The 15,930-nt window shown below is 36.9% G+C and overlaps 2 protein-coding genes and 1 pseudogene across 2 annotated transcripts in view; 1 reads left to right on the top strand and 2 right to left on the bottom strand.

The window, feature by feature from the left end:
- LOC126778772 (uncharacterized) overlaps window positions 1-15,930 on the bottom strand; it is a 212,040-nt gene that overhangs the window by 25,854 nt on the left and 170,256 nt on the right. The gene's annotated exons all lie outside the window — the stretch shown is intronic.
- LOC126778750 (fatty acyl-CoA reductase wat-like) lies at window positions 828-9,446 on the top strand (annotated as a pseudogene).
- The window catches only part of LOC126778749 (putative fatty acyl-CoA reductase CG5065), a 31,721-nt gene continuing 25,485 nt past the window's right edge, over window positions 9,695-15,930 (bottom strand). Inside the window, exons 11-12 of the mRNA XM_050502371.1 lie at window positions 15,467-15,614; window positions 9,695-9,719 (exon numbers count right to left, since the gene is read on the bottom strand). Of these exons, the coding sequence (XP_050358328.1) occupies window positions 9,695-9,719; window positions 15,467-15,614 (173 nt within the window). The remainder of the gene's footprint in view (window positions 9,720-15,466; window positions 15,615-15,930) is intronic.

Below are 15,930 nucleotides of genomic sequence, written 5' to 3'. Positions count from 1 at the left end.
ACATTTCAACAGTCTACTGCCACTTGCACGAGAAGCTTCTGGAAAAGAGACCGTACGGGGGGTACGGTCTCTTTTCCAGATATCTTATATAATTTATTAACAGCTAATTTTATAAATAATAAAATTTAAATTAAAAACGTTACAATTAAAAAATGATACTTAAAGAACTAAAACTAATAAAAACTTCTTATATTAAGTGAGTTAAAGATGAAATTAGATCTTTGCAGTCAACACTTCGTGATTTTTTATATTTTTTAATAGGATGCCTCAAAATGGCTGTATATGGTGGGAACAATTTAGCAGTTGATCAGCTAAAAATGATACGTATGATTGCGGTCGACCGATAAACATTGATTTTATTAGATATTATGTCCTGGACACCTGTGATTAGATTGGTATGCTCTTAAGAAACCAGAACACTGCTGTTTATTATTGGCTATAACCCAACTCTATTTGTATTTTTTTTATAGAATCGATAGACGGACGAGCGTATTGTCCACGATGGTAAGTGGTCACCAACGCCCATAGAAATTGGCATTGTAAGAAATGTTAACCATCGCTTACATCGCCAATCTTGGGAACTAAGATGTTATGTCCCTTGTGCCTGTAGTTACACTAGCTCACTCACGCTTCAAACCGAAGACAACAATACCAAGTATTACTGTATTGATCTAGAATATCTGATCAGGGGGTGGTACATACCCAGACGAGCTTGCATAAAGCTCTACCACCAGCAAAATGTTGTATGTATGTGTTTGAAAACTAGGAAGCAAAAAAATATATAAAATAATCTTTGGCTTTCAAATATTTTATGTAATATATCAAATATGGTTTTAGTGATACCAATATCACAAGAACCAGTGCCTGGTTGGACGGACAACATCAACGGACCGACGGGTCTACTGATTGGTATGTAATATATATAAATAAAAACGCGACTACAGATAATAAAAAGTTGAATTAATGTTTATAATTTAAATTAAATCAAATCAATATATATACTTTATTCAATTAACATTTAAATTGTGATTTTAAAAGATCTAACACCGATTCGGAATATAGATTCTACCGAGTAGAACGTTATTCGTGCTTATAAAATCGTTTATCCTGAATGACTATCTATCACAAAACTACTCAGTCAAGAAAGCTGATTTTGGGACAAACATCTATTTTATAACATAATAAGCCGCTTAGAATATTTAGAAATTTCAACTTTGAAAGGAGATAATGGGAGTAGTAAGCTTATATGATTTTTTTCCGTACAAAGTCGGGACGCCAGGAAGTTATAGGACTGAAAAACTTTATTGTAACACATTTTAATATTATTATTATGCTATCATGATATAATAATATTTCATGATAGTATAATTAAAAAAATTGTGTCGTCGCTCATAGGGGGGTATTTGCCTTAGTTTGCCACGCTTGGCAGGCGGGTTGGTGACCGCAGCGGCTGGAAATCTTTCACTAATAGCGCTTCTGCCCGCTATCCGCTTGGAAGGAACGTTGCTTCAGTGGGAATGACCCGACAGCTAGTGCCGCTGCTGTTGCTGGCGAGATCATGCTGGGAATGGAATACTACATTCCTAGCTCAGATCTCGTCAGTAGGAGTACGCGTAACCGTTGGTTCACTCGTGAATGTGCCGATGCTGTATCATCTAAGCAGGCGGCATATCGCAAGTGGATCAACGGCTGTATTAGCGGGGCATCTAACATTGACTCACTGAAAGCAAACTAAAATAAAAATTCCAAGTCCTGTAGAAAGGCATACACGAGAGCGGATGCACAGCGCATTGTACAGATTGGTCATGACCTTGTTTCGCATCCTAGGGGCTCCCGTAGCTTCTGGCGTTTGACCAAGTCTGTGCAAAACAATTTCTGCCAACCTTCGCTGCCACCGCTCAGAAATCCGGACGGATCGCTAGCTCACAGTCCGCAAGAGCAAGCTGATCTCCTGGCTAAACTCTTTGCCGATAATTCCGTCATCGATGATTGTAGTGCACTGCCACCTACAATACCTGCATGTATATGCCATACGATGCCTGACATTAAAATCAGACAACGTGATGTGCGTGCGGAGCTGCAATCACTTGATGTACGGAAAGCTAGCGGTCCCGATGGAATACCAGCCATAGTGCTGAAGAAGTGCGCAGCGGAGCTGTCTCCTGTGTTAACGCGCCTGTTCCAACTTTCTCTCTCTTCGGGAAGTGTGCCGGAGGCTTGGAGAAGAGCTAATGTGCAAGCGGTTCCCAAAAAAGGGGATCGGTCTGACCCGGCAAATTATCGGCCAATAGCTATCACCTCAGTACTTTGTAAGGTGATGGAACGGATTTTAAACAACCAACTGATCCATTACCTAGAAGATCACTGCCTAATTAATGATCGTCAGTACGGGTTTCGACCAAAACGGTCCACAGGTAATCTTCTAGCGTACGTAACACACCTCTGGGGTGAAGCTATCGACAAGCATGGAGAATCGTTGGTTGTCAGCCTCGATATCTCCAAGGCTTTCGACAGGGTCTGGCACAGAAGTCTTCTCTCCAAGCTACCGGCATATGGTCTGCCTGCTCAGCTATGCACCTGGATTGCCAGCTTCCTACACAAGCGTAGCCTTCGTGTTTTAGTAGATGGTTGCGCTTCACAATTCTATGTAGTGAATGCTGGGGTCCCCCAGGGATCTGTGCTATCTCCCACACTCTTTCTTTTGCATACCAATGATATGCTCTCCCTTGGGAACATACATTGCTATGCAGATGTTAGTACAGTGCATGGTGGATACCACGGACGCGCAGTGGCTGGGCGGGCGGAAACTGAGGAGAGGTGGGAGAATCTTGTCATTGAACTCGATAGGACGTTAGAGCTCATCGCCAAATGGGGCTCTGATAATCTTGTTGAGTTTAATGCCAAGAAAACACAGGTATGCGCTCTCACGGCGAAAAAGTCAACATTTTCCCCTCTTCCCTCCCTCTGTGGTACTCCGCTGGTGATGCAAAGCAAAATCGCCATGCTGGGGATTGACGTTCGCTGCGACCTTAGTCCAAGGGATTACATCGAGGCTGTTATAAAAACAGCTTCACGGAAACTCGGAGTTCAGAACAAGGTGCGGCGCTTTTTCACGCCTCAACAACTGTGCCTGCTGTACAAAACACAGGTACGGTCTTGCGTCGAATATTGCTCGCACCTTTGGGATGGCTCCGCTAAGTACCTACTTGAGGCCTTGGACCGGTTGCAGCGACGTGCCGTACGCATTATTGGCGACGTAAAGGTCACAAACACCCTTGAACCTTTACAATTGCGTCGTGAGATAGCAGCACTGAGCGCTTTCTATCGACTGTATCACGGCGAGTGCTCTGAGGAATTATTCTCTCTAATCCCTGCTTCCCCCTTCCTTCTTAAGTCCACGCGAGCTGGTTCTCGATGTCACCGCCTAACTGTGACATCAGTTCCATCGCGAACAAAGAAATTTGGCAACTGCTTTCTTTGTCGCACTTCCAAAAAATGGAATTCCTTACCAGCTCACGTGTTCCTCTCCTCTTACAACCCGGGTTCCTTCAAACGAGGCGTGAAGAGGCATCTTGCGGGCCGGCAAGGCGAAGGCGGCTAGTGCAGAACGTTTTTCCCGTCTGTACTGGCCGTCGTCGCGTTTGGACTCTACTACCACTTACCATCAGGTGGAGTAGAGTCGTCCAGCAGTGCACGGCAAAAGGCTAAAAAAAAACATTAGTAAAATCTATTACTCGTCACGTACGTTTTATGTTAGATTTGGAATCAAGGCTCAACCTTCAATGGTTTTACGTTGTCTATATATTTATGTGAATAATCGTTTAACATTGTTTTAGGTGCCGGCAAGGGAGTTATCCGATCTATGTATTGTAAAGGAAACAGTTACGCGGATTATTTACCGGTTGACGTTTTCATAAACGGTATCATGATCTGCGCCTGGAATTATATAAAAAACGGGTATATATTTAGATTAAGATAAAAATATATATATCATAAATTGGCTATTGAGCTTCCTGATTATAGGTGGTTACCACAGCTCATAGGCACGTGTTTAAATATTAACCATTCCTTGGATCGCTTTGTTTCTTTGAACCTGTTTCTTTGAACCTGTGATCTATGTATAAGATTTATTAATCTTAATTTATATCAAAATTAGTTACACTTTAATTTCGTATAAATATTAAATACAAACACGGATAAACGCTCCTTGGTGAGAATGCTTGGAGCTTATTCCGCTACGTTGCTCAAATGCAAACGCATTCATATATGTAACCCTCATGATATGCAACTCTCACGATGTTTTACTACACCGCCGAGCACGAGATGAATTATAAAGTATTTAGGGTCAGAGGTGCTTGCCCGTGTTTAAGCCCGCAATGTTCGATAAGATTCTGGTCGAACCATTGAGCCACCTCGGCTCTTAGTCCTTAATTTTTAAGTAACTGTAGGGCTATTATGTAAGAAAACATTTGAAACTTATCGCAAGAAACGATCGTGAAATGTCAGAAAGTGATATGCGACATTGACCCTAATAATCATAACATTTAAAGCATACACGCATCAAAATAGTATATCACCATAAGTCGGTTGTCAATATTTCACGGATGAGTAATGAAGTAAGTTGTAACAGAATAGCAATGAGGTTTTTTAACATATTACGTTTATCCATTTAAAGTGATAAGGAATCGAACGTCGCCAACTTTACCTCATCAGCCGAAATAAAAATAACTTGGATAAAGATGATAGATGCTGGCCGTGACATCATCATGAATAGAGTGCCCCTCAATGGTGTTGTATAGTAAGTCATATTAAAGATCATCAGTCTTAAGAAGAATTCATTCGAGCACTTTACAATCATTATTTTAGAATTTTAATTTATTGTCAAGCCAACCGGTTTGAATTGTAGAATCTACCGAGAACAATCTTTTACATTATATACAATTAAATTGAAAAAAATAAAATTAAATTTTAAAAAATCATAAAAGATATTTCTAAGAAACTGATCCACACATCTCGTGACCCAAGAGCTGGCGCTTATTTAGCCAAAAGGCTGAGTCTAGCGGTGCAGAGAGACAATAGTGCCAGCGTCTTGGGTAATATTCCACAGGACAACCTTTTAGACGGCGTGTTTTTGCTTTAAATTTGTAATGTGAATTTTGTTCTTTTTATTTTAATTTTGTATTTTATAAAAATGTCCTATATAACAATCAACGAATACTAAATCCAAGTTCTTTTAACTATATAAAATTGTACAATATAAAACATTTTGTAAAGACGAAGTTACTCTAAACGAGGTCACTGGTTAAAGAACGTCGACAGACGTGACCGCTTGGGCATTCATAGCGCTTTATGTATTTCGAAAACGTTTTTAAATGGTGCAGCGCCTTACGATATTCATTCGATCAACAACAATATTCCAAGAACACAACTGACACAACCAACTGAAAAATAACCACAGAAGACGATTGAAATTGTAGTTCTGAAAGAATTGAGATGATGCAGACAAATCAAAAATATACTCAATCAAAATAGCAAAAACACGTCTATTTTTTTTTTCTAGTATAGGAAGGGGGACGTGCATATGGGCCACCTGATGGTAAGTGGTCACCAACGCCCATAGACATTGGCATTGTAAGAAATGTTAACCATCGCTTACATCACCAATGCGCCACCAACCTTGGGAACTAAGATGTTATGTCCCTTGTGCCTATAATTACACTGGCTCACTCACTCTTCTAACCGGAACACAACAATACCAAATACTGCTGTTTCGCGGTAGAATATCTGATGAGTGGGTGGTACCTACCCAGACGAGCTTGCACAAAGCTCTATCACCAGTAATATATATCAAGATATGTATATAACAGAAAGAAAAAAGAAATTCGTTTCTCTAAGTTGGAACCACTTTGGTGACATTGTCAAACTATGACCAATATCAATTTCAAAAAAGGTAGTCAAGACCGATTCCCTTTTAAGAATTCGCGTCACGTCGTTCCATTAATCATTGCTTCACCTTTAATACTCACACATATACAACACACATACTACGTTCTTATGTCTTTATTATATATTATATATTTTTAGAACTTTTACTTAAGTGGTTTTTGATTAAATATTTTTTTAAATATTGGTGCTTAGTTCAATGGCAGTTAATTTTTATGAAAATATTCTATTCATAGCTTCAGTCTGTACATCGTAAGTACCTTACTCATAAATGTTTAGAGGGTGAATAGTTAAACAATGTTTTGTTTTCTTCTTTCAAATGTCAAATCAATAATGACATAAAGGTATTAATGTTTTTTTCAGTTACTAAGCAACTTCTGGTAGACTTGTGATTCTTTGCTAAGCATTATAATAAGTGTGGACGATAGTTTTTCGTTAAATAAATTATTATTCTTACAAAACACTATTACAGGTATCCTGGAGGTTCAATGAAACATTCCAGGCTTTACCATAACATATGTGCCCTGTTCTTCCATTGGATTCCAGCTCTCCTCATAGACACCCTGCTTTTCTGCTTAGGTTATAAGCCTGTGTAAGTATCAATATATTTCGTGGCTATCTTTGATCGTAGTTCTTAATGAAGTGGGCTAGTCGGTAAAACACGTGTAAATTTGAAAATGATCATGGTTCAAATCCAGGTAGGGGATAAAATGAAAAAAGTCATCAAAATTTGCTTCAACTAATAACTTGTAAATTTACAATACCTGAGCAAAGAAAAGGTCTTTGAGAGGATCCTCTTGAGAGGATTTAGAACTTAATCCACCAAGCTGATCCAATGTGGATTTGTGGATACATATATCGCGAAATTTCATCTTACACGTGCAGGTTACCTACCTCACGATGTTTTCCTTCACCCATGAACAAATGGGTGAAGGAAAACATCGTGATTATACAAACAAATTAAACACATAAATATTCCGACGGATGACGAGCCAGTTGGCGTGGTTGGTGGCCTTTCACGCCGAAGGTTGTGGGTTCGATTCCCACTCAGGACAGATACTTGTGTGCATGAACATGTCTGTTTGTCCTGAGTCTGGGTGTAATTACACCCAGTTAGTATCTATATAAGAATGTATTTACAAAAGAAAAATAGTATATGTAGTATGTCAGTTGTCTGGTTTCCATAGTACAAGCTTTGTACAAGCTTAATTTGGGATCAGATGACCGTGTGTGAAAAATGTCCCAGGATATTATTATTATTTTCAGCTTTTTCGGGTTTGAACCCATAATCAGCTAAGATCTGTATCTAACCACTGAGTATAACTTGTTGTAATATTTATCATAATATTTAAGTTAATTATAATTTACTTTACAAGTAATATTTCTCCATGGATCATGCTATATTCGAAATAAAATTTTAAGATTAATGCGCGTCCATCGTCGCATCAGCAAAGGCTTTAACGTATTCGAATATTACACGAACAACCAATGGGACTTCAAATCTGACATCGCACAGACGGTCAGAAAAAGTCTCAATCCAAGGGAAAGGAGAGATTATAAAGTTGATGCTATCGGTAAGTAAAAAATGAGTTACCAAAATTATCTCCCAAAACTGTTGATGTTACTTAAGTAAGTACTGTTAGAATTACTATTAGAAAATTCTAGTGATTAAGAAGTTACAGTATATGTATGTATGTATTCATCAAATTTCATTAATGATTATTGTTTCCACTGAAGTAATATCAGGAGATCGAATGGAAAATAAACTAAGGAAGCACTTTCCACTGTTCGCACAACAACAATTTATTTGATCAATTTTTATTTATTGTTCCATAATTTACTGGTGGTAGGGCTTTGTGCAAGCTCGTCTGGGTAGGTACCACCCACTTATCAGATATTCTACCGCAAAACAGCAATACTTGATATTGTTGTGTTCCGGTTTGAAGGGTGAGTGAGCCAGTGTAATTACAGGCACAAGGTACATAAAATCTTAGTTCCCAAGGTTGGTGGCGCATTGGCTATGTAAGCGATGGTTGACATTTCTTACAATGCCAATGTCTAAGGGCGTTTGGTGACCACTTACCATCAGGTGGCCCATATGCTCGTCCACCTTCCTATTCTATAAAAAAAAACATATATAATATATAGCCAATATTCAGAAATGTGACATATTGATATTATTGACCAGACTGTAAGCTGTACCATAAGCCATTAACCAATTATAGTCAAATTTCAACCACTAAACGGAGTAAGAGCAAAATGATAATTTAAATACGATTGTAGTTTTAATTCAACTAATGTTTCAGGTTTAGATATTTCCAAGTATTTCGAAGATTGCATCAGGGCTGCGAGGATATTCATACTGAAGGAATATGAAGCTGCGAGACGTCACATGGATGTGTAAGTATTTCGATGCATGTAAATATGAACAGCTCTGCCCGTTTGACTTCGTACGGGTAAAACTAGAAAGTTAACACCCCCCCCCATTCACTTATTAAAATTTCCAAAAAACCGTTCGTAGACAGCGGACGTCGTAAAATAAACCTATGTTCCAAATTGAATAACAAAATCACGAACAGTGCTTTGATAGTAAATCGGGACTTATAATTTTGTAAGTATATGTGTAAAGTAAAAAAGTAACAAAGACAGCCCGTCTTTTTTGAGAAGGTTTATTACATCACGCTACTGTGGCTTATACAAGAGTGGCACATTTTTATTCGATTCATTCAAGTCTCCTCACGATGTTTCATTCACCTTCGAGTATTTGATGAATTATAAACACTATCATCAAATAAAAATTAAATGTTTATCAGTTGAGGCTTGTCATATAAAACTGAATGAGAAAAAAATTGAATGAAAGAACGAATGGTACTTATGATAATGGAATTAATAAATAGAAGAATAAGGCTTCGTGTTCACGTAGTCGGCGACGTGTCCGTATACACATTAAAAACGCGTTTAAACTACAAATTCACATTAACTTAAGTAAACCAAAGATCCCATATTAATTTAATTATTTCTCTTAAACAGGATGTGGTTCGTTGACCTGGTGACAAGGTTCCTATTTTGGGGTTTAATTCTTTACTGGTTCAGCGGTTGGATGTCAACAGTCTACACATTTCTGGTCGGCACCAGTGACATTACGCCTAAAATTATTGAGTGATACAGTTATATAAATGTATATTTATAGATAGCTTTATTAGTTATTTTAATCTACTCTGTAGGGCTATTCTGTGACAACCTCACCGCAGAAAACGGTCCTAAATGTCAGTATGTTATATGCGAAATTGACCGTAATAATTGTAACATTTCAAGAATATGTTCATCAAAATAGTATATCAAGATACGTCGTTTGTCAACATTTCGCGTGTGAATAATGAAGTGCTTTTTCACAGAATAGCACTGCTATTGTTTATTAATTATAATGTATAATTTTATAGGAATATACAGTATTATATTAGTCGGATCATAAACACATCGATCAGTTAAAATTGTTTAGGCAATTATTATATTAAAGAGAATGCGTCGCATAGACAAGACAAGACTTGATTGGTGCAGAAAAATCGGATGCGGTTCGATTTCCGGTTTTTTATGAGTCAGGTTTTGTAAATGTAAATAAAAAAATTTTGTACTTATTGTAAAATTAAAACTAACGATTCGTCTCCACCCGTTTCCACAGGAAACTCGTCAACAATAACACAACGATGTAGTATTTTTTATTGGTAACTTAAGTTTCACAGAAAGTTTGTCATCACTTTTTGTCGGTGTGAACGTAGCTTTACACGTAAATATTTTACAATAAACGGCATTACTTATAAGCGTTGTCTAGCTTAGTTAAACAATGCTGTCTCCTTCTTTCGAATGTCAAATCAATAATGACAGAAAGAACGAAATTGAATATCACCAAAGTCGCTAAGCAACTTTTATAAATTAAGCCAGAAATGCGTATATTTACTTTTTTCATACGCAGACTTGTCATGAAATATATAATAATATTAAATTGATATTGGTGTGTCTATCTATTTTATAATCGTGATTTTGTTATGGTTTCTGATAATTATTATGATATTACTCTACAAATAATAATCATTTGGATTTGTGAAAATAATATAAAGCTACGGAAGCGCTTCAAATGTATATAACTATACTATTTACTGTACAGACATAATATATGTATATAGTAAAGTTTTTTAATAATACTTGTCACATATATTTTTAATCTGTGGTGCTATTCTGTAAGAACTAACTTCCTATCTCACTCGTGAAATGTCGTAAACCGACTTACGTTGATACGCTATTTTGACGCTTGTGTCATTTCAATTTAGCAATTATCTTATTCAATGTCGCGTATCTATGGTGAGTTTCGAGACTGTTCTTACAGAATAGATTCGGACACGGATCTTGACAGATTGCTTTGCCTTGTTACGTGTAGCCATTTTTTGGAAGTGCGACAAAGAAAGGAGTTGCCAAATTTCTTTGTTCGCGATGGAATTGATGTCATAGTTAGGCGGTGACATCGAGAACCAGCTCGCGTGGACTTAAGAAGGAAGGGGAAAGCAGGAATTAGAGAGAATAATTCCTCAGAGCACTCGCCGTGATACAGTCGATAGAAAGCGCTCAGTGCTGCTATCTCACGATGCAATTGTAAAGGTTCAAGGGTGTTTGTGACCTTTACGTCGCCAATAATGCGTGCGGCACGTCGCTGCAACCGGTCCAAGGCCTCAAGTAGGTACTTAGCGGAGCCATCCCAAAGGTGCGAGCAATATTCCACGCAAGACCGTACCTGTGTTTTGTACAGCAGGCACAGTTGTTGTGGCGTGAAAAAGCGCCGCACCTTGTTCAGAACTCCGAGTTTCCGTGAAGCTGTTTTTATAACAGCCTCGATGTAATCCCTTGAACTAAGGTCGCCGCGAACGTCAATCCCCAGCATGGCGATTTTGCTTTGCCGTGAGGTATGCGCTATACCTGTGTTTTCTTGGCATTAAACTCAACAAGATTATCAGAGCCCCATTTGGCGATGAGCTCTAACGTCCTATCGAGTACAATGACAAGATCCTTCCGCCTCTCCTCAATTTCCGCTCGCCCAGCCACTGCGCGTCCGTGGTATCCACCATGCACTGTACTATCGTCTGCATAGCAATGTATGTTCCCAAGAGAGAGCATATCATTGATATGCAAAAGAAAGAGTGTGGGAGATAGCACAGATCCCTGGGGGACCCCAGCATTCACTCCATAGAATTGTGAAGCGCAACCATCAACTAAAACACGAAGGCTACGCTTGTGTAGGAAGCTGGCAATCCAGGTGCATAGCTAAGCAGGCAGACCATATGTCGGCAGCTTGGAGAGAAGACTTCATAAACAAGAAGACATAACAAAACACACACACAGACAAAAGTAAATGATGTATATAAAATGTTGATCATAATATTTATTTACTTTTATCAATATTTACTTACATACTTGATTAATTGGTTAAAATAATCTTTGTTACAGTCGTAGCCTCCTTCAAATCTAATTAAATTTTCGGTCTTAAGATACAAGGTCGAAATATTAATGTTTACTATTGACACTAGTCCTTGAAACTATGTACAGTCATTTTTATAATATATAAATTAAAAAAAAAAAAAATACGTTTTACAAATTTATAGCAAAAACACGCCGTCTAAAAGATTGTCCTGTGGCATTGTACTTAAGACGCCTGGCGCTATTGCCTCTGCACAAAAAAAATTAATTAATTATATAAATAAGGTTTTGAGTAAAACTGTTATATTGTGTTTTATAAACATTTATTCCAAATATACCTAAACCTATGTCTAGCACAGACCCGCGGCTTGACCGCTTGGAAGTATCGTTAACGCGTCACGAGCCGTGGTTCTAAATACTTTTTTAAGGAACATTAACCCCTATCCCCGTTTTTAAAGAATTACTATATATTCTTTTACCCCTTCAATTAATCCTACAGCTTATGTTAGAAGTCGGAACGACACTAGCCAAAGGAATCAGCATCGAATTTGTGACATATGTTTTTTGTGACTGTAATTATAATTACACTGATTCACTCACCCCGCTGAAATACAAAATATTGATGTTTACACTGACTCACTCACCCTTCACAATGTAATACAGCAGTATTGATCTTTAGTAGTTGATAACTAATCACTTTACCTTTAAATTTTTTTAAGAGAGTGATTGTGAAGCGATTTGATGAAAGGATTCTCGAATGTCATATGAGTGATGGCAGAATGAGAAAGATCTGTGCTTAGCTAAAAAACGTTGATAAGTATGGCCGTGACTTCGAAAATTATTACAATAATCCCCTTTGTTCTAACACGTTTCTATTATAAATTAATCTTAATTTTTTTATCGTTTATATTTTTTACTGTTGTTGTCATAAGCTATACTTCGAAAGTCAATTAAAAGACAATTACAAAATTCCTCTTACACAGATACTGTACAAAACGAGTTAATAAAATTAATAACAATTAAATATAAACTTTAATAACAATTAACTATAAAGATCGCATTATAAAATTTGTTATAAAATGTATAGTATATAAAAAAATAATGTATATATAAATTAAAAGATTACTTTGGTCCAAGATCGTTTAAAAAAATCTCTTATAACTAGATTTCACTAATTACTACCTTATTCGGATTAATAATATTATAAAAATAATTATAACCGGAATCCATAACATTAATAATACCGCATTTCGAATATAAAAACCATAATAATAGAGAAAAAAATAAAATCTTCGTGACGACGTCGACCCAGTAACGGCTGAAAAAAAAAGAAAAATAAAAAAAAATATAAATACATTTTTAAACAGATAAAAAAATGATCAATGACAATTTTCAATTATATTATTAATTTTAATATGAAAGTATTTTTTTTGTTAGGTAGTCAATCACACTGGACTGAATAAAATTATTTACTTGCTATAATTTATTTGCGTCAATTAAGCAATAAGAAGAAGCGAATTGTAATTATGACAAATATCTTAATCAGATAAAATAGATGTCCCAGCCGTGTAGAGCGATCACTATCACTACGTATTATAAAACAGTCCCCTGCCGCGTCTGTCTGTGTGATCGCGATAAACTCAAAAACTAGCGAACGGTTTTTCATACGGTTTTCACCAATGGATGGACTGATTCATAAGAAAGGTTCAAGTGTATAATTTATTAATTTTTTGTGAAAATTGGCTGAAATATGATGAAAAATGTTCAATATGTCGGAAACTATCATGCCGACTGGGAGCTTTTCGAGTGCCGTGGAAACCATTAGAGTTATATGTATTACGAAATAAACGTTCTACGATGCTTATTCTGCCCGAGCGAAGCCGGGTTGGGTGGCTTGTAATTTAATGAAATCAAAAACAGCCAATATTACATAACTTTTATTGTAATTGATAAAATAAATTTATCAAATTTGTCGTGTTGATAAATAAACACAATTCTATCAAGTTTTTATCTCATCCTGTTAGGTGCTTAGTGAGCTTTGCCATTGATTCGATTATTCAGAACCTTTGATATTTTATAGTGACTACATGACTTCAGGTGAATCTTTGTTTATGTAATATCCACCCATATAATATTATGTATATGTATAATTAGATGTAAAGCTGAGATGGCCCAGTGTGTGGAGTGGAGGAGTGAATCTTAACCGATGATCGTGGGTTTAAACCCGGGCAAGCACCACTGAATTTTCATGTGTTTAATTTGTGATTATAAATCATCTCGTGCTTCACGGTGAAGGAAAGCATCGTGAGGAAACCTGCATGTGTCTAATTTCACTGAAATTCTGCCACATGTGAATTCCATCAAACCGCAATGGAACAGCATGGTGGAATAAGCTCCAAAGCTTCTCCTCAAAAAGGTAGAAGAGGCCTTTAGCCCAGCAGTGGGATATGGACAGGCTGTTACGGTATATGTATAATTACGTTTCCACAGAAATCACTGGTATTATATTTTATTTGTATAATAATAGTAATAAAACAAAATTGAGGCAATATTTGTGGCAATTTAGGTAACTACAGAATTTGTTTTTTATTGTTAAAAAGTAAGTAACCTGATAGTAAGTGGACACCACCAATTGTCAATGGGCCATGAACCTTGGAAACTAAGATGTTACCTCTTTTGTACGTATAGCTACTATGGCTCACTCACTCTTCTAACGGAAACACAACAATACTATGCATTGCTGTTTGAAGGTGACGATTGAGGTGCACCTATCTTGACGAGTTTTGATAAAGCTCGCACCACCACGCTACCACCAAATAATTTTTTTCAACAACACCTTAAGAAAAATGTCATGAGACAAATTTGACTGACCTAATAGGATGAGAAAAAATTAACTCGATTCCTAGGTACCATCTAAGGTTTTAATATATAATGTATACTTACATTCTATGTAGTTTTCTAGCTCTAGGCAGAGTCGCAGGATCTTCCTTACACACAAAATGCCTGGTGCCAATAACATAGTCACGTAAATATTCGTCTTGGCTCAACGTCGATACGTCTGTGAAGAAAATATTGTTTTCCGCCTCGCTGACTCTCTTCTGTAGAGACAGGAAGTTCGTATTCTTGAAATTCCACTCCTTTATTGTATAGTATTGGAGGATGTTCAAACCATGACTGATTCGCTTTTGAAGATTAACCATGCTGAAAAACAGAGAAAACAGAGTGTCTCGAGTAATTTTCTGTGATATTGTAAGACAGGTAGAATGTTTATTTATTTATTTAATAGAATGCCAACGTGATACATATAGCAAATACGATATAACTGATTGTTTACAATATGTACAGTAATACATATATATACACACACATACACTACATATATAAACGTATGTATATTTATATGATGTCCTCCTGACCAATTTCGGCCACGGCGGCGATTAGCTAACGGCGCACAGGTGTGTGCACAAACACAGATACACTCCTTATTCTATCAGTCTGATAATCCAATGGAGCAAAAATCTGATATGACCAGAAAGAGTTCAGGCGCAGTACCAATAGATCATTTAATAGTGTTAAAATCGAATATATATGTCATATACGAAATTATGAATGTTTTGTTTTTGTTAAATGTAATCTATTATTATATATAATTTAGTATATTTGTCATCAAATTTTGTTTTACCTAAAAAAGTATGAATAAATTTTGGCTTTTCCTAAAAACGTAATCGAAAAAGTGCTAGGAAACTTTACCTAGGCCAGCTGGATAGCTGTTTGTAGAGCTAACAGCTGTAAAATGTTTACAGATGTGACAAAGAATTATATAAAAAAAATGTCGGTACTTACAAGGTCTTCCTTCCCAATAAAAACAGAAGCATCAATCAATCAATCAATCAACAGCCAATCGTTGTCCACTGCTGAACATAGGCCTCTCCCAAGGTGCGCCAAAGCTCCCTGTCCTCCGCCTTCCGCATCCAGTTGGTGCCCGCCACCTTCTTAAGGTCGTCGGTCCACCTGGCTGGAGGGCGCCCTACGCTGCGCTTGCCGATTCGCGGTCTCTTGCCGATTCGCGGCAATAAATTCAACTAAATATGCAGGTAATATATGTACGAAGATTGCGGTGAGTTGGTGAGTAAACCAGTAGGACTTGATGGTACCACCAGGGTACCACAACGCGATTGTATAAGGGTAAGTGTTGACCCAATTTAAACCTTGAAATATAAACATTAAATTAGAAATTTTCACCACTCCCGTATATCTGGATCCACCTGGCTTTTCTTCTATTCAAAGAGCCTTAGCTGATGCTTATGACGAGCATGCGGGGCATCCTTAAAGCATCATTTTATAGTTTCTAACTACATGACACCATATAAATGATTCACATTCTCTTTATTTATGTACTTGCGAAATGGATTTGATTAATTATTCAACTATATATGTTTTCACTTAAATATAATTTATTTTGCTTATTGTCGAAAAGGCGACGATCAATGCCTTGGTCATTATGATAAATTATCTCTTTATTCT

Source organism: Nymphalis io, chromosome 27, assembly GCF_905147045.1.
Source record: "Nymphalis io chromosome 27, ilAglIoxx1.1, whole genome shotgun sequence".
NCBI classification, from domain to species: Eukaryota; Metazoa; Arthropoda; class Insecta; order Lepidoptera; family Nymphalidae; genus Nymphalis; species Nymphalis io.
This window is presented reverse-complemented; position numbering and strand designations above follow the sequence as displayed.